This window comes from Salmo salar, chromosome ssa01, assembly GCF_905237065.1.
Source record: "Salmo salar chromosome ssa01, Ssal_v3.1, whole genome shotgun sequence".
Lineage (NCBI taxonomy): Eukaryota > Metazoa > Chordata > Actinopteri > Salmoniformes > Salmonidae > Salmo > Salmo salar.
The window spans coordinates 120,278,311-120,305,022 of NC_059442.1; the positions used below are offsets into that span (position 1 = coordinate 120,278,311).

The window sequence follows — 26,712 nt, forward strand, 5'->3', positions numbered from 1 at the left end:
TACGAGAAAAATGACATAAAAATGGATTTTAAACAGCGGTTGACATGCTTCGAAGTACGGTAATGGAATATTTAGACATTTTTTGTCACGAATTGCGCCATGCTCGTGACCCTTATTTACACTTCGGATAGTGTCTTGAACGCACGAACAAAACGCCGCTATTTGGATATAATGATGGATTATTTTGGACCAAACCAACATTTGTTATTGAAGTAGCAGTCCTGGGAGTGCATTCTGACGAAGAACACCAAAGGTAATCAAACTTTTGTAATAGTAAATCGGAGTTTGGTCAGGGCTAAACTTGGTGGGTGTCTAAATAGCTAGCCGTGATGGCTGGGCTATGTACTCAGAATATTGCAAAATGTGCTTTCACCAAAAAGCTATTTTAAAATCGGACACCTCGATTGCACAAAGGAGTTCTGTATCTATAATTCTTAAAATAATTGTTATGTTTTTTTGTGAACGTTTATCGTGAGTAATTTAGTAAATTCACCGGAGGTTTGCGGGGGGTATGCTAGTTCTGAACGTCACATGCTAATGTAAAAAGCTGTTTTTTGATATAAATATGAACTTGATTGAACAAAACATGCATGTATTGTATAACATAATGTCCTAGTAGTGTCATCTGATGAAGATCAAAGGTTAGTGCTGCATTTAGCTGTCTTCTGGGTTTTTGTGACATTATATGCTAGCTTGAAAAATGGTTGTCTGATTATTTCTGGCTGGGTACTCTGCTGACATAATCTAATGTTTTGCTTTCGTTGTAAAGCCTTTTTGAAATCGAACAGTGTTGTTAGATTAACGAGAGTCTAGTCTTTAAAATGGTGTAAAATAGTCATATGTTTGAGAAATTGAAGTAATAGCATTTCTAAGGTATTTGAAAATCGCGCCACGGGATTACACTGGCTGTTGCGTAGGTGGGACGATTTCGTCCCACCTAGCCCAGAGAGGTTAAAAGAAAAATCAGCCGTTTCCAGCTACAATAGAAATTGACAACATTAACCTCTTACATCTAGACGTTCCGCTACCGGAACACCTGCTCCAATATCCAATGATGGGCGTGGCGCGAAATACAAATTCCTCTAAAATCCGAAAAACTTCCATTTTTCAAACATATGACTATTTTACACCATTTTAAAGACAAGACTCTCGTTAATCTAACCACACTGTCCGATTTCAAAAAGGCTTTACAACGAAAGCAAAACATTAGATTGTCAGCAGAGTACCCAGCCAGAAATAATCAGACACCCATTTTTCAAGCTAGCATATAATGTCACAAAAAACAAAACCACAGCTAAATGCAGCACTAACCTTTGATGATCTTCATCAGATGACAACCCTAGGACATTATGTTACACAATGCATGCATGTTTTGTTCAATCAAGTTCATATTTATATCAAAAAACAGCTTTTTTACATTAGCATGTGACGTTCAGAACTAGCATACCCCCCGCTCTTCGTCTGGCTGTCAGTGGCAGCTCATCAATCCCCAACTCGCTCTCTCAATCGACCTCAACACCCAATCTACTCACACGTGCAAATACTCACATTCAGATTTACATATACGCTGTCCCTCCCCTTACCTTCATTGGGCTCTATTATTTACATTTGTGAGAGAAAATGACAATTTTCGTGGTATTGCTTTGTGCACTGACTTTAACGATATCTGGAGAAAACGAACATTGTCGCTGGGTGAGTACATCTGAAAATGTGCTCTCCCGTCCATTGGACATTTTGTTTGCAGGAACTCGCTCCTTTTTACTCGTTCCACTCATCCAAGTGCCGATGTATTTGTGGCATGATGTGAACATTACGAATTTGTGTCACTACCAAAGTCTAATGGTTTTAAATTACTGTTTTGTATTGTCTGGAAACTCACTTGTAGACTTCGCTTGCAGTAGGTCTCATAAAAAAGAGAATCCGTGCAAAGTTATTAAACAGAGGTGCCTAGTTATTCTTCTATTGTTGATATCAGGTAACGTGCAGCCTAACCCTGGCCCTGATATGCAATGTCTCCAAACCCCCTCTGATTTTAAATCAAGATCTGGTCTTGGTATTTTTCATTTAAATGTACGCAGCCTGTTGTCAAAAATGGATGGGGTTAGGATTTGGGCTAAATCAACTGATGCTGATATAATTGTGTTTTCTGAAACCTGGCTCAGCAAGTCTGTTCTTGATACGGATATTTGTATAACTGGTTACAATGTTTATCACACTGATCGGGTTAAGAAAGGTGGGGGTGTGGCTATATGTAAAAACGAAATTCCCTGTAAGTGTGGCAAAGTCTGAAACTATTTGTAAACAGTTGGAATTTCTTGCTTTGAATATTGAGGTTTCTAAGGGTCTTTCTATAACTGTGACTGGCTGTTATAGACCCCCCTCTGCTCTCGGTGATGCATTTTCTTCTTTGACGCACCTCATGTCTAAACTTCTTTACAGTGAAATGATTTTGATTGGTGATCTCAACTGGTGTTGGTTAATGCCGGTGTCTGATGATTTAAAAATGTTTTGTAATTCTATGAATCTTACCCAGTTGATTAACTCACCCACTCGCCCTAATCTAAAATGCCCAGATAAATCTACCCTGATTGATTTGATATTGACAAATGCTCCACATAAATATTCTGCGGTTGGTGTTTTTTGTAATGATTTAAGTGACCATTGTGCTGTTGTTGCTATTAGAAATACTAAGATTTCTAAGTCTAACCCGCGTTTTATTCGTAAGAGAAATCTGAAGTGTTTCATTGAGCAGGCTTTCTTTCATGATTTGTTTCATTTTGACTGGAGCACGATTGAGCTTATCCCTGATGTGGAAACTGCCTGGAAATTCTTTCATGATGGTTTTCTCCAAATAGTAAACAGACATGCTCCATTCCGCAGGTTCAGGGTTAAAGGGAGGGATAATCCATGGTTTTCGTCTGATCTTTCTTGCATTGTTCACGACCGTAATCTAGCCTAAAGCAAGGAAATCGTGTTCTGATGCTGATTGGCTTGTTTTTAGGCAGTTACGAAACAAGTGTTCTCTTCTCAGGAAGGCCAAGTCTGAATATTTTATGTCTGTTACCACTGATAACCTGAATGACCCTAGAAAGTTTTGGAAGGCTATTAACCTGTTAGGGCTAGGGGGCAGTATTGACACGGCTGGATAAAAAACATACCCGATTTAATCTGGTTACCACTCCTACCCAGTAACTAGAATATGCATATACTTATTACATATGGATAGAAAACACCCTAAATTTTCTAAAACTGTTTGAATGGTGTCTGTGAGTATAACAGAACTCAAATGGCAGGTCAAAACCTGAGAGATTCCTTTACAGGAAGTGGCCTGTCTGACCATTTGTTGAACTTCTTTTCCATCTCTATCATTTACTAAGGATCTCTGCTCTAACGTGACACTTCCCACGTCGTCCATAGGCGCTCAGAGCCCGGGAAAAAAACAGAATGTCGTCATTCCAGCCCCAGGCTGAAACACATTATCGCCTTTCTCAAGTGGCCGATCAAGGGACACTGGCTTATGCGCGTGACCCCGACCGCCCCCGCCTTTGGGATTTTTTCCTCTGTTTGCCGAAAAGGAGATTCCCTGTCGGAATATTATCGCTTTTCTACGAGAAAAATGTCGTAAAAATTGATTTTAAACAGCGGTTGACATGCTTCGAAGTACGGTAATGGAATACTTAGAATTTTATTGTCACGAATTGCGCCATGCGCGTGACACTTCTTTACTATTTCGGATAGTGTCTGGAACGCATCGAACAAAACGCCGCTATTCGGATATAACGATGGATTATTTTGGACCAAACCAACATTTGTTATTGAAGTAGCAGTCCTGGTTGTGTATTCTGACGAAGACAACAAAAGGTAATGAAACTTTTATAATAGTAAATATGATTATGGTGAGTGCTAAACTTGCCGGGTGTCTAAATAGCGAGCCCGTGATGCCTGGGCTATGTACTTAGAATATTGCAAAATGTGCTTTCACCAAAAAGCTATTTTAAAATCGGACATATCGAGTGCATAGAGGAGGTCTGTATCTATAATTCTTAAAATAATTGTTATGCTTTTTGTGAACGTTTATCGTGAGTAATTTAGTAAAATGTTAGCGAATTCCCCGGAAGTTTCCCCGGGGTATGCTAGTTCTGAACGTCACATGCTAATGTAAAAAGCTGGTTTTTGATATAAATATGAACTTGATTGAACAAAACATGCATGTATTGTATAACATAATGTCCTAGGGTTGTCATCTGATGAAGATCATCAAAGGTGAGTGCTGCATTTAGCTGTCTTCTGGGTTTTGGTGACATTATATGCTGGCTTGAAAAATGGGTGTCTGATTATTTCTGGCTTGGTACTCTGCTGACATAATCTAATGTTTTGCTTTCGTTGTAAAGCCTTTTTGAAATCGGACAGTGTGGTTAGATTAACGAGAGTATTGTCTTTAAATGGCTGTAAAATAGTCATATGTTTGAGAAATTGAAGTAATAGGATTTTTAAGGTTTTGAAAATCGCGCCACAGGATAGCAGTGGCTGTTACGTAGGTGGGACGAATTCGTCCCGCCTAGCCTAGAGAGGTTAAGTCTATGTCTGGTAACAGTAATGTTAATGAATTACCGTCATGTGTATTGAAGGACTCTGTTGCTATATATGACAAAACTGAAATGCTGAATTGTTTCAATGAGCACTTTGTATCATCTGGTAGACTGTTTGATTCAGTGTCCTCTGTCTCTGTACAACCTTGTGTTGATGAACCAGTGAGGGCTGGTCAAACTTTTAGCTTTTTGCCATTCTCAGTGCAGGTGGTACATAAGGCCCTGAAATCCTTAGATCAGAGAAAGCCTGCAGGTCCTGATCTTTTGGATCCCTGCTTTTTAAATCTGGCAGCTGATTTCATAGCTGAACCACTTGCATATCTGTTTAATCTAACCCTGGAATGTAATGAAATTCCAAAGATCTGGAAATCAGCATTTGTCCTGCCACTTTTAAAAGGGGGGAGATCCAACTCTTTTAAATAATTATAGGCCAATCTCAAAGCTGTCACCCCTGGTGAAAATACTTGAAACCCTTGTGAGTGACCAGCTAAAATAGTTTTTATATACTAACTCTATTTTATCAATGTACCAATCGGGTTTCAGGAAGAAGCATAGCACAATTACAGCAGCCATGAAGGTTTTAAATGATATCACTGAAGCTCTTGACAAAAAACAGCATTGTGTCTCACTTTTTATTGATCTCTCTAAGGCTTTTGATACAGTTGATCATGCTATACTAAGGCAGAGATTGTCGAGTGTAGGTCTTTCAGAGCATGCAGTTGCATGGTTTGTTAACTATCTGTCTGATAGAACTCAGTGCACTCAATTTGATGGGCTTAGGTCTGTTAAATTGTCTGTCTTAAATGGTGTGCCCCAAGGCTCTGTACTTGGTCCTCTCTTATTCACTATTTATATAAATAATTTAGACAAAAATGTCCAAAATGCACAACTTCATTTTTATGCTGATGATACTGTTATTTACTGTTGTGCTTCATCTCTTACAAAAGCTTTCCAGAACTTGCAAACTGCTTTTAATACTGTTCAACATACCTTGTCTCAATTGAAGCTTATCCTCAATACTGACAAAACTAATCTACTGGTGTTTTCTAAAGCAAGAAATAGACCTCTGAACTTTTCACCTATTACTACCTGTCAGGGCAAGGAGATTGAGGTCGTAACCTCATATAAATATCTTGGAATTTTGATTGATGATGGCCTCTTAAAATGCATATTCAACAAATTACAAAAAAATTGAAGCTGAAATTAGGATTTTATTTTAGGAATAAGGCTTGTTTTTCTTTTGAAGCCAGAAGGAGGCTAGTATCAGCTACATTTATGCCTTTACTAGACTATGGGGATATTTTATATATGAATGCTTCCGCTCAGTGTTTGAGATCAATTGACACCCTTTACCATGGCACTTTGAGATTTATTTTAAATTGCAAAACCCTTACGCACCACTGCACTTTATATACCAGGGTTGGCTGGCCTTCACTAGTCACTCGTAGGCTCAGTCACTGGTATATTTTTATTTACAAAGCCATTTTGGGTTTACTACCTTTTTATTTGGGCATTTTTATTGTTCAGAAATGTGGTGGGTACTCTCTTCGTTCGCAGGACTTTATCCTGCTAACTGTTCCAAATGTCCAAACTGAATTTGGTAAAAGGGCTTTTATGTACTCTGCTCCATCGTCTTGGAATGCCTTACAAAATACTTTTAAACTGGAAGAACTTGTCCCGATTGGTATTTTCAAATCACTGATGAATGATCTTGAGACTGATTCCCTGACCTGTCAATGTTTTTAATTTGCTGTTTTTGATTTTGTTATATTCTTTGTTAATTCTATGGTTCTTACTAGATTACTTGTAGTTTTTCATGTTGTTTGTCTAATTTTTGTAATGACTTGGCGCTGCCTATCTTGGCCAGGACGCTCTTGAAAAAGAGATTTTAAATCTCAATGAGCCTTTCCTGGTTAAATAAAGGTTAAATAAAAATAATAATAAAAACATCCGGTGAATTTACTAAATTACTCACGATAAACGTTCACAAAAAACACAACAATTATTTTAAGAATTATAGATACAGAACTCCTCTATGCACTCGATATGTCCGATTTTAAAATAGCTTTTCGGTGAAAGCACATTTTGCAATATTCTCAGTAGATAGCCCAGCCATCACGGCTAGCCATTTAGACACCGACCAAGTTTAGCCCTGATCAAACTCCGATTTACCATTACAAAAGTTTCATTACCTTTGTTGTCTTCGTCAGAATGCACTCCCAGGACTGCTACTTCAATAACAAATGTTGGTTTGGTCCAAAATAATCCATCGTTATATCCAAATAGCGGCGTTTTGTTCGTGCGTTCCAAGACACTATCCGAAATGGTAAATCAGGGTCGCGAGCATGGCGCAATTCGTGACAAAAGATTTCTAAATATTCCATTACCGTACTTCGAAGCATGTCAACCGCTGTTTAAAATCCATTTTTATGCAATTTTTCTCGTAAAAAAGCGATAATATTCCGACCGGGAATCTCCGTTTAGCTAAACAGAGGAAAGAAAACAAAGCTTTCGGTCGACGCGGGCACGAGCCTCACAGTACTGTAACCAGCCACTATCCAAACGCGCTACTTTGTTTCAGCCAGAGCCTGCAAAGCCACGATTCAGCATTTTGCCGCCTTCTGAGAGTCCATGTGAGCCGTAGAAAGTGTCACGTAAGAGCAGAGATCCCCTGTAATAGATAGAGATAATCAACAAGGCCAAGAAATGGTCAGACAGGGTACTTCCTGTACAGAATCTTCTCAGGTTTTGGCCTGCCAAATGAGTTCTGTTATACTCACAAACACCATTCAAACAGTTTTAGAAACTTTGGAGTGTTTTCTATCCAAAGCTAATAAATATATGCATATTCTAGTTTCTGGGCAGGAGTACTAATCAGATTAAATCGGGTACGTTTTTTATCCGTCTGAAAATACTGCCCCCTAGCCATAACAGGTTAACAATGTCTACGCTGTATTTCTGATCAACTTGATGTTATATTTTTTATTTGCTTTTCTTTAAAAAACAAGGATATTTCTAAGTGACCCCAAACTTTGAATGGTAGTATGTATGCATGTGTAGATATTACATACACGCACGAACGCACACACACAAAAGTTTGGATATATCTACTCATTCAAGGGTTTTTCTTTATTTTTACTATTTTCTACATTGTAGAATAATAGTGAAGACATCAAAACTAAGAAGATTCCATATGTGTTATGTAGTAACCAAAAACAAGTTGTAAACAAATCAAAATATATTTTAGATTTTTCCAAAGTAGCCACCTTGATGACAGCTTTGCACACACTTGGCATTCTCTCAACCAGCTTCATGGAATGCATTTCAACTAACTGGTGTGCCTTGTTAAAAGGTAATTTGTGTAATTTCTTTCCTTCTTAATGCATTTGAGCCAATCAGTTGTGTTGTGATAAGGTAGGGGTGATATACAGAAGATAATACGGACTTGGTTTTTTACCAAATAGGGTTATGGCAAGAACAGCTCAAATAAACAAAGAGAAATGACAAAGACATGAAGGTCAGTCAAGCCGGAAAACTTCAAGAACTTTGACAGTGCGGCACAAAAACCATCAACCATTATGATGAAACTGGCACTCATGAGGACCGCCACAGGAAAGGAAGACCCAGAGTTACCTCTGCTGCAGAGGATAAGATCATTCGAGTTACCAGCCTCAGAAATTGCAGCCTAAATAAATGCTTTAGAGTTCAAGTAACAAACACATCAACATCAACTGTTCAGAGACTGCGTGAATCAGGCCGTCATGGTTGAATTGCTGCAAAAAAACACTACTAAAGGACACCAATAAGAAGAGACTTCCTTGGGCCAAGAAAAACAAGCAACAGACATTATACCGGTGGAAACTCGTCCTTTGTTCTGATGATTCCAAATTAGATTTTTGATTCCAACCGCCGTAAATAAATAAAGGTATCTTTGTGAGTCGCAGAGTAGGTGAACAGATGACCTCCGCATGTGTGGTTCCCACCATGAAGCATAGAGGTGGTGTGATGGTGCTTTGCTGGTGACACTGTCAGCGATTTACTTCGAATTCAATGCACACTTAACCACCATGGCTACCACAGCATTCTGCAGCGATTAGCCATCCCATCTGGTTTGCCCTTAGTGGGACTATCATTTGTTTTTCAACAGGACAATGACCCAACACACCTCCAGGCTGTGTAAAGGCTATTTGACCAAGAAGTAGAGTGATGGAGTGCTGCATCAGATGACCTGGCCTCCACAATCACCCGACCTCAACCCATATGAGATGGTTTGGGATGAGTCGGACCGCAGAGGGAAGGAAAAGCAGCCAACAAGTGCTCAGCATATGTGGAAACTCCTTCAAAACTGTTGGAAAAGCATTCCAGGTGAAGCTGGTTGAGAGAATGCCAAGAGAGTGCAAAGCTGTCAAGGCAAAGGGTAGATATTTTGATTTGTTTAACACTTTGGTTACTACATGATTCCATATGTGTTATTTCATAGTTTTGATGTCTTCAATATTATTCTACTGTGTAGAAAATAGTAAAATAAAGAAAAACCCTTGAATGAGTAGGTGTGTCCAAACTTGTGACTGGTACTGTATATTACTGCTCGACTAAAATAATCTTGGTCGACCAACAGCCTAACGACAAAACAATCAACTAATTGGGGTCAGCGATATTATACACACATAGTTAAATAATTAATTTAACCTGTTAGGGCTAGGGGGCAGTATTGACACGGCCGGATAAAAAACGTACCCGATTTAATCTGGTTACTACTCCTGCCCAGTAACTAGAATATGCATAGAATTATTGGCTTTGGATAGAAAACACCCTAAAGTTTCTAAAACTGTTTGAATGGTGTCTGTGAGTATAACAGAACTCATATGGCAGGCAAAAACCTGAGAAGATTCTGAACAGGAAGTGGCCTGTCTGACAAGTTGTTGTTCATCTTGGCTCTTTTTATTGAAGACTGAGGATCTTTGCTGTAACGTGACACTTCCTACGGCTCCCATAGGCTCTCAGAGCCCGGGAAAAAGCTGAATGATATCGAGACAGCCTCTGGCTGAAACACATTATCGCATTTGGCAAGTGGCCGATCAGAGGACAATGGGCTTAGGCGCGTGCACGAGTCGACCATGTGCTTAATTTTCTTTCCTCTTTTTACCTAAACGCAGATTCCCGGTCGGAATATTATTGCTTTTTTATGAGAAAAATTGCGTAAAAATTGATTTTAAACAGCGGTTGACATGCTTCGAAGTACGGTAATGGGATATTTAGAATTTTTTTGTCACGAAATGCACCATGCTCGTCACCCTTCTTTACCCTTTCGGATAGTGTCTTGAACGCACGAACAAAACGCCGCTATTTGGATATAACTATGGATTATTTGGGACCAAACCAACATTTGTTATTGAAGTAGAAGTCCTGGGAGTGCATTCTGACGAAGAACAGCAAAGGTAATAACATTTTTCTTATAGTAAATCTGACTTTGGTGAGTGCTAAACTTGCTGGGTGTCTAAATAGCTAGCCCTGTGATGCCGGGCTATATACTGAGAATATTGCAAAATGTGCTTTCACCGAAAAGCTATTTTAAAATCGGACATATCGAGTGCATAGAGGAGTTCTGTATCTATAATTCTTAAAATAATTGTTATGCTTTTTGTGAACGTTTATCGTGAGTAATTTAGTAAATTCACCGGCAGTGTTCGGTGGGAATGCTAGTCACATGCTAATGTAAAAAGCTGGTTTTTGATATAAATATTTACTTGATTGAACAAAACATGCATGTATTGTATAACATAATTTCCTAGGGTTGTCATCTGATGAAGATCATCAAAGGTTAGTGCTGCATTTAGCTGTGGTTTGGGTTTATGTGACATTATATGCTAGCTTGAAAAATGGGTGTCTGATTATTTCTGGCTGGGTACTCTGCTGACATAATCTAATGTTTTGCTTTCGTTGTAAAGCCTTTTTGAAATCGGACAGTGTGGTTAGATTAACGAGAGTCTTGTCTTTAAATAGCTGTAAAATAGTCATATGTTTGAAAAATTGAAGTTTTTGCATTTTTGAGGTATTTGAATATCGCGCCACGGGATTACACTGGCTGTTGAGTAGGTGGGACGTTTGCGTCCCACCTAGCCCATAGAGGTTAATCAAGATAGAGGTTAACCTCTATGGGCTAGGTGGGACGCTTGCGTCCAACCTACGTAACAGCCACTGCCAGCCTGTGGCGCGATTTTCAAAACCTTAAAAATCCTATTACTTCAATTTCTCAAACATATGACTATTTTACAGCCATTTAAAGACAAGACTCTCGTTAATCTAACCACACTGTCCGATTTCAAAAAGGCTTTACAACGAAAGCAAACATTAGATTATGTCAGCAGAGTACCAAGCCAGAAATAATCAGACACCCATTTTTCAAGCCAGCATATAATGTCACCAAAACCCAGAAGACAGCTAAATGCAGCACTCACCTTTGATGATCTTCATCAGATGACAACCCTAGGACATTATGTTATACAATACATGCATGTTTTGTTCAATCAAGTTCATATTTATATCAAAAACCAGCTTTTTACATTAGCATGTGACGTTCAGAACTAGCATACCCCCGCAAACTTCCGGGGAATTCGCTAACATTTTACTAAATTACTCACGATAAACGTTCACAAAAAGCATAACAATTATTTTAAGAATTATAGATACAGACCTCCTCTATGCACTCGATATGTCCGATTTTAAAATAGCTTTTTGGTGAAAGCACATTTTGCAATATTCTAAGTACATAGCCCAGGCATCACGGGCTCGCTTATTTAGACACCCGGCAAGTTTAGCACTCACCATAATCATATTTACTATTATAAAAGTTTGATTACCTTTTGTTGTCTTCGTCAGAATGCACACCCAGGACTGCTACTTCAATAACAAATGTTGGTTTGGTCCAAAATAATCCATCGTTATATCCGAATAGCGGCATTTTGTTCGAATGCGTCCAGACACTATCCGAAATAGTAAAGAAGTGTCACGCGCATGGCGCAATTCGTGACAATGAAATTCTAAATATTCCATTACCGTACTTCGAAGCATGTCAACCGCTGTTTAAAATCAATTTTTACGACACTTTTCTCGTAGAAAAGCGATAATATTCCGACAGGGAATCTCCTTTTCGGCAAACAGAGGAAAAAATCCCAAAGGCGGGGGCGGTCGGGGTTACGCGCATAAGCCCGTGTCCCTTGATCGGCCACTTGAGAAAGGCGATAATGTGTTTCAGCCTGGGGCTGGAATGACGACATTCTGTTTTTTCCCGGGCTCTGAGCGCCTATGGACGACGTGGGAAGTGTCACGTTAGAGCAGAGATCCTTAGTAAATGATAGAGATGGAAAAGAAGTTCAAGAAATGGTCAGACAGGCCACTTCCTGTAAAGGTATCTCTCAGGTTTTGACCTGCCATTTGAGTTCTGTTATACTCACAGACACCATTCAAACAGTTTTAGAAAATGTAGGGTGTTTTCTATCCATATATAATAAGTATATGCATATTCTAGTTACTGGGTAGGAGTGGTAACCAGATTAAATCGGGTATGTTTTTTATCCAGCCGTGTCAATACTGCCCCCTAGCCCTAACAGGTTAACTTCATGATATTCTGTCGGCATTCAAAATATGTTCACACCACTGTACCAACTGACAACAGCCAGATGACTTGACATTATTATTATTATTATTATTATGTATGGCACATACCTGTAGTACTCTGTGAGAGAGATCCATCAGCTTCCTCTTGTATTGAGCGATCTTAGCCACTGTTGTTGCCTGGTTCTTCTGCAGTTCACTGATGTCATTAGAGATGATCTGGTGAAAGACCACATGAAACGTGTACATAACTACATAGGAGGAACCCACCTACAGCATAAAGGAGGGTACTGAGAAGCATGTGAGGCAGTACAGGAAATCTGTAACAAAGGCCAGCATAACGCAGCTCCCCTCCTGGATTGGTTTTAGTAGCCAGATTCGTCTATCAGAGTCTCCGATGCACAGTCCTTCAAGCTGGATAAGAACCAGCAACCTAAGGTTCTTTATTCATTTTATGGTCATGCAAATTCCCTATCCCTCCACACTCTTTTATAACACTTCTAGAAGCAGGCCATATATGTGTATGGGTAAGCAGTGCAATTGTAGAGGAAAGCAGCAGAACTCACATCTACTCTGGATTGGTGCTGTTTGGTCATCTGGTCCTGAATCTTCAGTCTGCGGAGTAGTTCTTTGAAACCAACCATTGGGACGGGGATCAACCTGTAGGATTACGAATATCATCAGTTCCAAAATGATCATCTAGCTCATAAGAATTAATGATAACAAGCTTTTAATAACCTTGATTCACATTGAACAACTTACTTGTCCGCATCAGGGTTATCCACCTTTGCCTGTTCCCAAATGATGGGATCCACACCTGAAAAGAAGCAACAAAACTCTGAGTTATATACAAGTCACATTCTTAGTGCTACATGCGGACCAAATAGTCCATACGCTATTGTTTCAATAAACCCTTAAATGAAACCGAACTGAAATCCATGAAGCCACAGCTGTTGTACAATAGACATCTGGTTATCTAAAAGACATGGTCTTGTTCCCATGCTCAGACGTTGCATGCATCAACCAATGGTTGCGTGTCAGATCAGACTGTCGTCGGGCACCAGATTGCTACATGATGTGCTTAAGCTGATATGGAAAATACCTATTCAGGCACTGTATAATCGTGCATGCATCAGCAACGTCTGAGCCGGGGAACAAGACCATGCTCTCAACAAAATGACTCAGTTAACTTAGTTGTGATGGAGGTTAGAGGAGAGTATGGAGAAGACACACACCACCAAACTTACCTGCTGGTGCATTCGCCAGCAGCTGTTTGAGCTGTGCTGGTGAGAGCTCAGTGCGTGTAACAGACATGAAAACTGCTAGCTGTGTGAGCTGGGCCTTGGTGTTAGCCTGCTCTACATAGTTGTACAGTGTTGTAGCTGGGATCCTCTTAGATGTGCCGTTAGGAGAACGCTCCACCACATAGATCACCACCTCCGTCCTAGAAAGAGAGAAAGACAGGCATTCAGTGTTACACGATCCACTTAGAGGGCTTCTAAATGTTCACCAATTTGAAAAACAAGAAAATGGCAGCCCTGCCACTCGGTTTGCTATTAAAGTGAGTATTGGGGCTGGAGAAATGTAACCCCTGTTAATTGGTTCATAGACTGAACAATGGATGCAAGGACTGACAGATCATGAGGTCAACGTGATAGACAACCATACTACATACAGTATATTCTCTGTTGTGTACCCATAGACTGTGTCGGGTAGTGTCTACCAGTACTCACTGGTCATCAGGCAGGGCTTTGACTCCCTCTACGTTGACGGTGAGAGTCTGGTTCCCTCCCAGCACCTTGTGTAGAGACTCAACCAGCTGCTGCTGTTGGCTACGGACATCAGCCTCCTTCTTATTGAAGGCCAGGACAACCAGACCATCCTCATCCTTACTGCCTGGGATACAGCTGTAGCCCACCGCCTTGCAGACACAAACAGATATGATAAACTTGCAGTTTCTAGATAGAACTTTGGTGGTCTCTCTTATGCCGACATATTTGTGACAGTTAATTGAACTCCAAAGCACTGGTCTACACCACTGCAGTTACCTGAAGACGGTAAAAAGAAAGGAATAGTACAACAAACCTCGTCAACACGTGAAAACTAGTTTAAGATTAAACGGCAATTTATTATTATATTTATTAAAATAACAAAACACTTAATGTCAAAATATGCCCGAAAAATGGTGATACGAGACATTACCTTGAACCTGCAGAAAGGGTTCTCCTGTGTGAAGTCTACAGGTGGGAGTTGGTTGTTGAAGTAGCCCTTGCCTGTTCCCCAGAAGGCCTGGAGCTGATTCCACTTGGCCAAGATGGCATCTCTCTCGTCCCCAAGCAGGGTGGGGGCAGACAGGGCATTTGCTGTGTGGACGAGCTGATTAGACTGGGCCGGGGCCTGGGCCTGCTGCCCAAAAAAGCTTCCTATATAGCACAACACAAAAGAAAAAAAACGTAGTTATCCTAGCAAAACATAACTTGTTTGGTTTGCATACACCAGGGGTCAATCACAATAGTCTTTCCTTAATTCCTCCTTGCGTTCTCTCCTCGTCTCCGTCTCAAATCGTTGGATCTTCTGTTCCCTCTAAGGTTAAGGAAGCGAGAAGAGGACCCTAGGAATTGAGGAAGGACTTTTGAGATTCACCCCTGCTCTTAGCCAGAGGAACACTTACCTTGCTGTTGCTGCTGTGGCTGGATATTGAAGCCACCAAATCCACCTCCTAGAGTTGTCCCCAGACCTGTTCCAAACCCAGCTGCAGCAGTAGTGCCAGTGCCCAGCCCAGAGGAGAACCCAAATCCCTTATTCTGGGTATTACCAAACAGTCCTCCTGGAAGGAGAAATAATTATATCAATAAAACCATTAAATGGAAAATAAGGATTTGTTGAGTATTTTGCCTTAGAATCTTAGGTTAGGGTTATAGTTGGTTGGTAATCTGAGAATGGAATGCTAGTATCGGGAGAGGCTATGGCAAGGAGATAACATGTTATTGTAGAGTGCACCATCTAGTAGTTGCCATGCAGAATAGCAGGAGCAAGCAGTGGGACAAGGCCATTCCTGCCCTGGCTCTCTCCGTCTGTACCCAGCCCTGCCCCAGCGAGTTCCATAGTCCTGACCTGTTGTGCTTGCAGGAGCGGCGAAGCTGAAAGTTGACCCAGGTGCAGCAGCGGATGTAGTGGTTGTCCCAAAACCCCCAAAAGCACCTGAGCAAGACAAACCAGACCATCAGAGAGAGGTAAGAGAGCATGGATGAATGGATGGATAATAGAAAGAAAGGTGAGAGGGAGGGCGTAGAGATTAGGGTTGCAAAGGGTCGGGAACTTTCCGGAAATTTTCATGGGAAGTTAAGCCCAGTAATGTTGCTTAAATTCATCAAAAAAGTTAGGTTATAACAGTGAACCTTTTTTGTGGAATACACATCAGGCAATTCTAGGTCTTGTGGCATATTTTGGTTTAACTATCCCCAATTCAATGGAATTGCAACCCTCTGCATGCACAGTGCATTCTTCCATCACATGTACAGCTGATTCTCAAGATATTGCACACTAATGAGATACTATTGAGCTAACACTACTACACTGTCTGAGCCAAGGACTACATACTTTCTGGTAAGTTTTGATTACAATACTGGGTGGGGTGAATATATTTTATGACATTATTTCTTGTTAACTAGTAAATAGTAACCTACAGCAACGTGTGTTTAAATCATTTCGAACTTGTTAACAATTTCTGCTAGTTAGTTTTTGCTACCATGTGGGTTTTAGCTTTCTTGAGCCTGCTAACTAGGTGTTAATTCACCGGTTTCCATACGTTTCATTTTAAAACATTTATCTTACAAAGGAGTTGTTTAATCAAACTGCTTAACTATTTATCTGTACATGGAATTGTGTGTGTGTGTATATATATATATATATTTTTTTTTTAAATCTAATCTTTACAGGAAAATGCCACAGGCACTATCTGATGTGTGGAGATATTTCACTGCAACTAATGTAGAAGGAAAAGCTGAGTACCTTTGCAAATACTGTGCCAAATTATATGTGAATAATGCAACAAAGATACAGAATCATCTGGCCAAGTGCATAAAGTTCCCTCAGCGCTCACAACAAGCAACCTCTGACAAAACTCCCTCTACTCGACGTGAAAATGATGAATCAGACACCTTATCGATAGCAACAGCTAATGGTCCTCCTGGAATCAGAAGTGTTTTTGACTCAATGGAGGAACGTAGTCAGATAAATGCTGATGAATGTCTTGCTCGAGTTGTGTATGCAACTGGTTCACCTCTGATGCTCACAGGCCATGTGTATTGGAAGAGATTTCTGAATGTTCTTCGCCCAGCATACACCCCTCCAACCAAACATGCTTTATCTACTAATTTGCTGGATGCAGAGCTCAACAGAGTTCAAGTGATAGTCAAGCAAATCATAGAGAAAGCAGACTGTATTGCAATCATCTCTGATGGGTGGTCGAATGTTCAAGGAATAATTAACTACGTCATCTCCACCCCTCAACCAGTATTCTACAAGAGCACAGACAAGAACCATAACAGACACACTCGTCTCTACATTGCAGATGAGCTGAAGGCAGTCGTCAATGACCTTGGCCCACAGAAGGTATTTGCACTGGTGACAGAAAATGCTGCGAACATGACGGGCTGCGTGGTCTAAAGTGGACGAGTCCTACCCTCACATCACACCCATTGGCTGTGCTGCTCATGCATTGAATCTGCTCCTCAAAGACACCATGGCACTGAAAACAATGGATAAACTCTACAAGAGAGCCAAGGAAATGGTTAGGTATGTGAAGGATCATGAAGTTATAGCAGCAATCTACCTCACCAAGCAAAGTGAGAAGAATAAGCTGTTGGGGTGGTGTTGTCATCATGTTTGACAGTCTCCTGGAGGGGAAGAAGTCTCCAAGAAATGGCCATATCACAAGTCTGCCAATATGGACAGCCCCATCAAGAGGATCCTCCTAGATTATGTATTTTGGGAGAGAGTGGTAAGTAGCCTGAAACATAGCAGTAGCCATTGCACGGATTGAGGGAGACAATGCCATCCTGTCTGATGTTCAGACTCTGCTTGCAGATGTAAGAGAAGAAATCCGTACTGCCCTGCCCACTTCACTGTTGCTCCAAGCAGAGGAAACTGCAGTTTTGAAATACATCAAATTGTGAAGACTTCTGCCTGAAACCAATACATGCCGCAGTGTACATGTTGGACCTCAAATATGCTGGCAAGAGCATACTGTCTGGTGCAGAGATTAACAAGGCCTATGCCACCTGGTGGAAGGGACTTTGTGGATCTGAGGCTCTTTCCCCTGTTGCCTCCATCATCCTCCAAATCCCACCAACATCAGCCACCTCAGAGCGCAACTGGTCCTTGTTTGGGAACACACACACCAAAGCACGCAACAGACTGACCAATACAACGATTGAAAAATTGGTGGTAAATTTTGAGGCTTTTTGAGCTTGACAATGAGCCATCCTCAACAAGGTTGGAAAGTAACAGTGAAGATGAGGCCTCAGGGTCTGATGTTCAAAAGGTTGACATTGAGGTCCAGGGAGAAGACATGGAAGCCTGAGAGGAAGACAACCAAAGCTTTAGTTTCTAGACTATCATTTTACAGATGTATGTTGAAAACGTTTTGGGAGATGCAATGGATCATTGGGGATCATTCAAAATTCCCTTTTGTTGTTCAGTGAAATCGTCCCATGTTTAGAGTCAACTCATTTAATTAAAGTTCAACTTGTAACTAAATTGTTTTTTTTATTTTTATTGGAAGGATTGAATCATTTGCAATTATGTCTACTTATGATAAGGTAAAAGGTTTATATGTTAAATATATCCAATGCAAAAAACATCTACATTTAAATCGAATTAATATTAATTTTAATATATTCCCATTAATTCCCACCTCCAAATATTCCCCAAAATGTGCAACCCTAAAAGAGCTCAATTGATTTCTCTAAGGGAGAGGGTCCCTAATGCTTTTTTAGAGTGGAGAGGATAAATACTCTTGAGAAATAACACAGAACATGTCATGTCCCTGCCAGGCAAACAGTGGCCTAACAGATTCAGGAAAATGCGATAAGAAACACAACATATTCCACAAAAATAATCTAGCACAGCCTTTCCCAACTCCGTAATCAGAGCCCACCAGTTTGACACAGGGACTGTGCTGACAAAGGCTGTTGTAGTGGATAGCGGATGTATCCAAAACAGGCAACATGCAAAACATCTTTAGATGAGCATTTAACATATGCATAGGGTGAGATGGAGATATACAAAAACACCACACCAAAATAATACACAGTCGTGTAGGGAGAAATGGAGGACAAATGTGTGCTGTGCATACTAGACGGATTGACTGATAGATTAATAATAATACTTTTTTTTAAAAGGCATCTACCTGCGCTAGCCAGGCTATTACCAAAATTGAACACAGTGGCTGCTGTGGTAGCTGCACCAAAGCCCCCAACATTAAAGCTGATTGCAGCCGCGTTGGGAGTTGCTGCATTTAATCCAAACCCCCCAGAACTAAACCCACCAGACGTGGTGCTCCCGGCTCCCAGCCCCCCAAATCCTGTTGCCAGCAGGCAGGCAGGCAGGCAGGCAGCGAGAGAGAGAGAGAGAGAGAGAGGTGCAGAGGAGGGTTAATGTGGAGAAGAGCACCGCGACAGTCCCACAGTGGGATAAAGCTTCAAAGACATTGCATGTACAAGAGCACGCCCGGTAGCGTCATAACAGACGAGCCCCAACAGTGATGTTTTCAGTTGAAGGAATTACTAAGCAGAGGAGATGCAAATGAAACTAATTATCATCCACAAAACCTCAACTTCCTGCTCTGTTAGTCAGTCAGTTAATTAATAAGATACTAGTATTATGCTGAATACACTGGTGTAGTTGGATGGTTATTTAGTAGTAAGCACATTTCACACTTATGTGGTATGCTGGTAGCCTGGGTGCCAGTCTGTTTCTACTCTCTTGCCAACTCCTTATAGTTTCGGAAATCCCAGACCTAGGGAAGCAACAGCACTAGGTCTGGGAAACATGATGGATTCTCTTGGCAACTTCGAAAAAGAAAAGATCCTGGGGAGTTCTCTTCAAACAGACAACTCTCCCAACAAATCACGAGTTTGGGTAGGCAAGGCTTAAAATATAGGCAGGAATTGTGCTCATGAAAAACTTACCATAGGCAGACATGCCAGAACGTCGCGATTCTATACCTAAGTTTGCAGGCAAAACCTTTGCAGTGAAGGTAGTTGAGGCAAACTAGTAAAAAGCACTCATTTACAATAACCTCTATGATCTTCATCTTGCTAGCTACTATTGTGTGTCCAGGAGACGTTTACGCTAGGGCAACAAGCAGATAAAGCAGTTATGAAAGCCGAATGTCCCAACTCTGCTCTTTCCTCTACTCTAAACTGACATTGTATATGTACAGACATGTTAAGCTGGAAGGCAACCAGTCTGTCTAAAAAGACTTAACTCTTTATGTAATTGTCATTCCAAACATCATCATGCTATGTTTGGTTTGCCAATGGAGTAAGCAAGAGAACAAACAGAGCTGGTAAAAGGCTAGTTGGCTGGTTATTTAGCCAAGTCGGCGTAACTGTGTCAAACACTGATGTAGTGGAAAGTGAGTGTCCCAGTCTTACCTGTGGTGGTGGTGCCAAAGCCGCCGAAGCCAGCCGGGGCCGCAGCAGTGGTGGTGGTCCCGAAACCAGGGCCTGCAAGACCTGCTAAAGCCAGGAAGAAAATTATGTAAGTCTTGGGGAAGAACCACAACAAACTCATCAGGGAGAGGAGAGAAAGAGCAGGATGAGACAGTGCAGTTTAAAATGCCCCTTCACCTCCATGAATCAGTGAAAGTCTGTGGGGCCAGGGCCATTGCAATGTACTTACTGCTGCTGAGTCCGAATATTTCAGTCATCCTTTGCCAGAATTCTGTTCCCTTTCACCAACCATGTATTCACAGAGCCCCAATCAAAGATGCAAGACAGTCCCCAGGGCCTAAACAGTGGTATTAGAATACTGCCAGTGAACCTTGTCTCATCATTCTTTCCAACTAGACGAGGGAAATTATTTCTCATGCTCCACCACATTTCTCAAGGTCCTGTTCATGTTTAATCATCAAGTCTTTTGTGGGGTGCTGGCAGAGTGATCTGCTTTATTTGCAATCATAAAAGTCCTTAATAGCTAGACTACAAACAGTAGATCTTTGTTGAATAAAGCAACCTCATTTATTCAGCATAGGAAATTGCAGCATAAGCATTCTATTGCTCCTACGGACTGTGCTGAATTTGGTTGAGCTACTGTTTACTCAGCCTGGGATTATTTGAGAAACCTCTACACCGGTCTACATTCTCAAGCAAGTAGCCTAGCTAGTTAGCAGATTACGTTTATTATTCTGAGTGATGAGAATGCATTTTGGTGAATGGGGAAGCTGCTGTGCCTTGAAAATGAATAGAGATATTTAAAATCTGAACCAAATTAACCAAATTAAAATCTGTTAGTGTCTTGACCAACAACAAAATATGTAGTCAGACAGTGGAATGTTATGAGGATGGATGAAGTGGATGAGAAGTAGATAAAGTTGATGCCGCCATGGGCAACTGCATCCCTGAGTTAACTTCTTATGGGCATGCTAGCGTCCCACCTCAACAGCATCCGGTGAAATTGCAGAGCGCGAAATTCAAAATACATAAATACTCATAATAAACATTCATAAAACATTCAAGTGTTATTCATTGGCTTAAAGATGAACTTCTTGTTAATCCAGCTGCTGTGTCAGATTTCAAAAAGGCTATGGCTTCCACTAGATGTCAACAGTCTAGACATTTTTTCAGGCTTTTAATGTTGTCATTCTTACTCATTTTTCAGAATAAAAGCCTGAAAAAAATGTCTAGACTGTTGACATCTAGTGGAAGCCATAGGAACTGCAATCTAGGTCCCATCCATTTATACGGTGGATAGGCTTTCAATGGAAAAAACACTCAATTCAAAAGAATGCCACTTCCTGGATGGATTTTCCTCAGGTTTTCGCCTGCCATATCAGTTCTGTTATACTCACAGACATTATTTTAACAGTTTTGGAAACTTGAGTGTTTTATATCCAATACTACCATGCATATGCATATCCTAGCTTCTGGGCCTGAGTAACAGGCAGTTTACATTGGGCACCTCATTCATCCAAAATTCAAAATACTGCCCCCTACCCAAGAGATGTTAAAAGACAACCTACAGAACAGGCTGCTACATTTTGGAATGTTGCATTTTGATACGGAGGGTCACAATAGTTTTTCAACTGATTGCCTATCTAATACACAGTGTCTGTGGGGTCATATTGCACCCTAAGGCTTCCACTAGATGTCAACAGTCTTTAGAACGTTGTTTCATGCTTCTACTGTGAATGGGGAGAGAATAAGAGCATATGGAGTCAGATGACTGAGAAAATGACATGAGCTCAATTGCGCGCACTCCCAAGAGAGTTAGGTGTGTTTCTTTTCATTTCTGAAGACAAAGGAATCGTCCGGTTGGAATATTATGGAAGATTTGATAAAAACATCCTAAAGATTGATTATATACATAGTTTGACATGTTTCTACGAACTGTAATAACTTTTTTGACTGTCTGAACTTACTGCGCGAGCACAGTGCACTCATAATAAACATTCATAAAACATTCAAGTGTTATTCATCGGCTTAAAGATGAACTTCTTGTTAATCCAGCTGCTGTGTCAGATTTCAAAAAGGCTATGGCTTCCATTAGATGTCAACAGTCTAGACATTTTACATTTTACTGCGCGAGCACAGTGCATTTGGATTACTCGACTGAACGCGCAAACAAAAAGGAGATATTTCGACATAAATATGGACGTTATCGAAACAAAACAAACATTTATTGTGGAACTGGGATTCCTGGGAGTGCATTCCAATGAAGATCAAAGGTAAGTGAATATTTAAAATGTTATTTGTGACTTCTGTTGACTCCAAAATGGCGGGTATCTGTTAGAGGTTGACTGATTATGATTTTTCAACGCCGACACCGATTATTTGGAGGACCCAAAAAAAGCCGCTGCCGATTATTGGAGGACCAAAAACCCTGATACCGATTAATCGGACGATTTTTTTTTTGGGGGGGGTTTAAACAGCTGTTGACATGCTTCGAAGTACGGTAATGAAATATTTAGAAATCTTTTGTCACGAAATGCGCCGTGCGCACGACCGTTATTTACCATTGGGATAGTGTCTAGAACGCACGAACAAAACGTCGCTGTTGGAACATAACTATGGATTATTTTGGACCAAACCTACATTTGTTATTGAAGTAGAAGTCCTGGGAGTGCATTCTGACAAAGAACAGGAAAGGTAATCAAATGTTTCTAATACTAAATGTGATTTTGGTGAAGGCTAAACTTGGTGGGTTTCTAAATAGCTAGCCCTGTGATGCCGGGCTATCTACTCAGAATATTGCAAAATGTGCTTCATCCGAAAAGCTATTTTAAAATCGGACATATCGAGTGCATAGAGGAGTAATGTATCTATAATTCTTAAAATAATTGTTATGCTTTTTGTGAACGTTTATCGTGAGCTGGTTTTTGATATAAATATGAACTTGATTGAACAAAACATGCATGTATTGTATAACATAATGTCCTAGGTGTGTCATCTGATGAAGATCATCAAAGGTTAGTGCTGCATTTAGCTGTCTTCTGGGTTTTTGTGACATTATATGCTAGCTTGAAAAATGGGTGTCTGATTATTTCTGGCTGGGTACTCTGCTGACATAATCTAATGTTTTGCTTTCGTTGTAAAGCCTTTTTGAAAGGGGACAGTGTGGTTAGATTAACGAGAGTCTTGTCTTTAAATAGCTGTAAAATAGTCATATGTTTGAGAAATTGAAGTAATAGGATTATTAAGGTTTTGAAAATCGCGCCACAGGCTTCAACTGGCTGTTACGTAGGTGGGACGAATTCGTCCCGCCTAGCCCAGAGAGGTTAATATTGCCTGCTAACATGAATTTATTTTAACTAGGGAAAATGTGTCACTTCTCTTGCAAACAGAGTCAGGGTATATGCAGCAGTTTGGGCCGCCTGGCTCGTTGCGAACTGTGAAGACTATTTCTTCCTAACAAAGACAGCCGACTTCGCCAAACGGGGGATGATTTAACAAAAGCGCATTTGCGAAAAAAAGCACAATCGTTGCACGACTGTACATAACCATAAACATCAATGCCTTTCTTAAAATCAATACACAGAAGTATATATTTTTTAACCTGCATATTTAGCTAAAACAAATCCAGGTTAGCAGGCAATATTAACCAGGTGAAATTGTGTCATTTTGCATTCATTGCACGCAGAGTCAGGGTATATGCAACTGTTTGGGCCGCCTGGCTCGTTGCAAACTAATTTGCCAGAATTTTACGTAATTATGACATAACATTGAAGGTTGTGCAATGTAACAGGAATATTTAGACTTAGGGATGCCACCCGTTAGATAAAATAAGGAACGGTTCCGTATTTCACTGACAGGAAAAACGTTTTGTTTTAGAGATGATAGTTTCCGGATTCGACCATATTAATGACCTAAGGCTCGTGTTTCTGTGTGTTATGTTATAATTAAGTCTATGATTTGATAGAGCAGTCTGACTGAGCGATGGTAGGCACCAGCAGGCTCGTAAGCATTCATTCATACAGTACTTTTGTGCGTTTTGCCAGCAGCCCTTCGCAATGCATTGCGCTGTTTATGACTTCAAGCCTGTCAACTCCCAAGATCAGGATGGTGTAACCGATGTGAAATGGCTAGCTAGTTAGCGGGTGCGCGCTAATAGCGTTTCAAACGTCACTCGCTCTGAGACTTGGAGTAGTTGTTTCCCTTGCTCTACATGGGTAACGCCGCTTCGAGGGTGGCTGTTGTCGATGTGTTCCTGGTTTGAGCCCAGGTAGGAGCGAGGAGAGGGACGGAAGCTATACTGTTACACTGGCAATACTAAAGTGCCTTTAAGAACATCCAATAGTCAAAGGTATATGAAATATAAATCGTATAGAGAGAAATAGTCCTATAATTCCTATAATAACTACAACCTAAAACTTCTTACCTGGGAATATTGAAGACTCATGTTAAAAGGAACCACTAGCTTTCATATGTTCTCATGTTCTGAGCAAGGAACTTAAACGTTAGCTCTTTTACATGGCACATATTGCAATTTTACTTTCTTCTCCAACACTTTGTTTTTGCATTATTTAAACCCAATTGAACATGTTTCATTATTTGAGGCTAAATTGATTTTATTGATGTATTATATTAAGTTAAAATAAAAGTGTGCATTCAGTATTGTAGTAATTGTCATTATTACACACACACATATATACATATATATATATAAAAATCTGCCAATTAATCGGTATCAGGGTTTTTGGTCATCCAATAATCGGTATCGGAATAAATCATAATCGGTTCGACCTCTAGTGAATACTCATCATAGGAATGAAACACCCTGGATATAAAACGTGTTTTTAACGCTTATTTAATAGCGAGGGACACAATCAACCCGAGAGATGATGAAATGCCTCTGACGTAAAAAAAATTAAAAAAAAAATATATATATATATATATATATATATATATATATATATATATATATATATATATATATATACACACAAAATATGAAGAAGCGTGAATCCAAATATTTTACAGGTAGGGATCTTTCGGCAACTAGCCATCTAACATTAATAGTCAGTCAACATGTTAATTTAAAATGGTCATTTAAATGGCTAGTTGGGGGACAAATATAAATTATTGGTGCAAAATTAGTACAAAACCAAAGATATTGATACGTTTTATGCAATTGATCTTGTGTCATTGTGTTGACTATACACTTTTAAACTAACATCACCAATCTGAGGGAAAAATGTTGTGTAATTCCCGCCAATTTGATGTGGTCAAAACGTCAATTTGTGTAATGTAACAACACAATAATAACATCATGGAAAGAAGCATATGGTAAAATAATTCAATATCCTAATTTAGGATAATAGTAAATTAAGCAAACTCAGATGTTATCACGTTGCTATATTCCTCTCTAGTTTAACCAGTTAGAGACTCTTTTTTTTAAAGTGTCCAAAGTTCAATTTAACCAGGCGATCTAAACTAGAGCGTCTGTGCGGAAGGATCAATGTTTGACGTCCCTACACTTGCTCGTCCGCAACATAAGGGATTCAACAGAATGTTGCTGACTAGGTAGCTAGTGTAGTTAGCTAGCTTCGCTAGTTAACTATATTAGAAAGCTTACAACTGGCAGTTTAAATAGCAAGCTGACTTAAATCGATGATTCTCCATTTATGTGAGAGTAGTTAATATAAGCTGACTAGCTAGCTAGTGTATGAACATTCTAGTAAGCTAGTTAGCTACTTCGTTAGCTAACGCTAACTGTCTTGACCTGTAGTCAAGGCCGCCTTTCTTACTTTTGTGGTTTCATTAGCTGTGGAGTACGTAAATGAAATCATAGCCATCCGTCCACCACAATCTCTACTGTTGGTAGTAATATAAAGTGCTTTCTAATCGATGGAAATATCTCCTTACTTGCGGGGTTAGTGGCAGCGCCGCCAAAGTTGAACGCCATGATTACTCCTGTTCACAGCAAATTGAGTCCGTGCAGGAAGTGTCGTTTGATTGTATAGTTCCGCGAAATAAATTCTTCTTCTTCTTTGATGAGGTTTAATGGTGGTTGGCATCTAATAAATGTTGCATTACCGCCATCTACTAGACTGGAGTTTAACTCCTTTATGATTTTGCTTTAAAAAAATCTAACAAATAAACAAATACCCTACTATCTAACACTACACTCACAAAAAAACCCAGCATACTCCAAAAAAACCCAGCATAGGCCAACAGCCTGAAAGGATGGGACACCACCACTTAACACACCCTGTAACTCTTCTGAAGTTAAGTCTCGCACACCCAAATACCTCTCTGCATCTGTCACCACAACCTCAATTTTCTGCGACTTACATTCCATCCCTGCAGTACAGCACATAACCATTGCTATAAATGCTAACTGAAACATGTATCATTTCATTTTTATTTTAGCAGACACTCTTATCCAGAGCGACTTACAGTAGTGAATGCATAAATTTCATACAATTTCATACATTTTATTTCTGTGCTGGCCCCCCGTGGGAATCGAACCCACAACCCTGGCGTTGCAAACACCATGCTCTACCAACTGAGCTACAGTATCACTTGTTGGTTTATCCATCTGTATTGGTACAGATCTACTACTCACACCACTCCTCTCAGGATCCTTGACCCTTCTTCCCCTACTTTCTTCACTGCCTCAGCATATGACAACCTCTGCACTACTATAACCCTGGAAACCTTAACCTGCCTCTCTCGCATGGGACATTTCTGATCCCCAGCCCCATGGGCACCACTACAATTAACATATACCACTATTTTCCCCAATGCTACACATTCCTTTGTCTCATGCCCTTCTGCACACA

At 40.2% G+C, this 26,712-nt stretch overlaps 1 protein-coding gene across 4 annotated transcripts in view; it reads right to left on the minus strand.

Moving 5' to 3' along the window:
• nup54 (nucleoporin 54) overlaps positions 1-25,910 on the minus strand; it is a 34,300-nt gene extending 8,390 nt beyond the window's left edge. Inside the window, exons 1-10 of one of the 4 annotated variants that reach the window (XM_014123250.2) lie at positions 25,793-25,871; positions 19,865-19,945; positions 15,318-15,404; positions 14,875-15,030; positions 14,406-14,626; positions 13,937-14,124; positions 13,451-13,647; positions 12,966-13,020; positions 12,770-12,863; positions 12,315-12,422 (exon numbers count right to left, since the gene is read on the minus strand). In XM_014123250.2, the coding sequence (XP_013978725.1) occupies positions 12,315-12,422; positions 12,770-12,863; positions 12,966-13,020; positions 13,451-13,647; positions 13,937-14,124; positions 14,406-14,626; positions 14,875-15,030; positions 15,318-15,404; positions 19,865-19,945; positions 25,793-25,832 (1,227 nt within the window). In that variant the 5' untranslated portion in view covers positions 25,833-25,871. 4 annotated transcript variants of the gene reach the window in all.
• Positions 25,911-26,712: the final 802 nt, after the last annotated feature.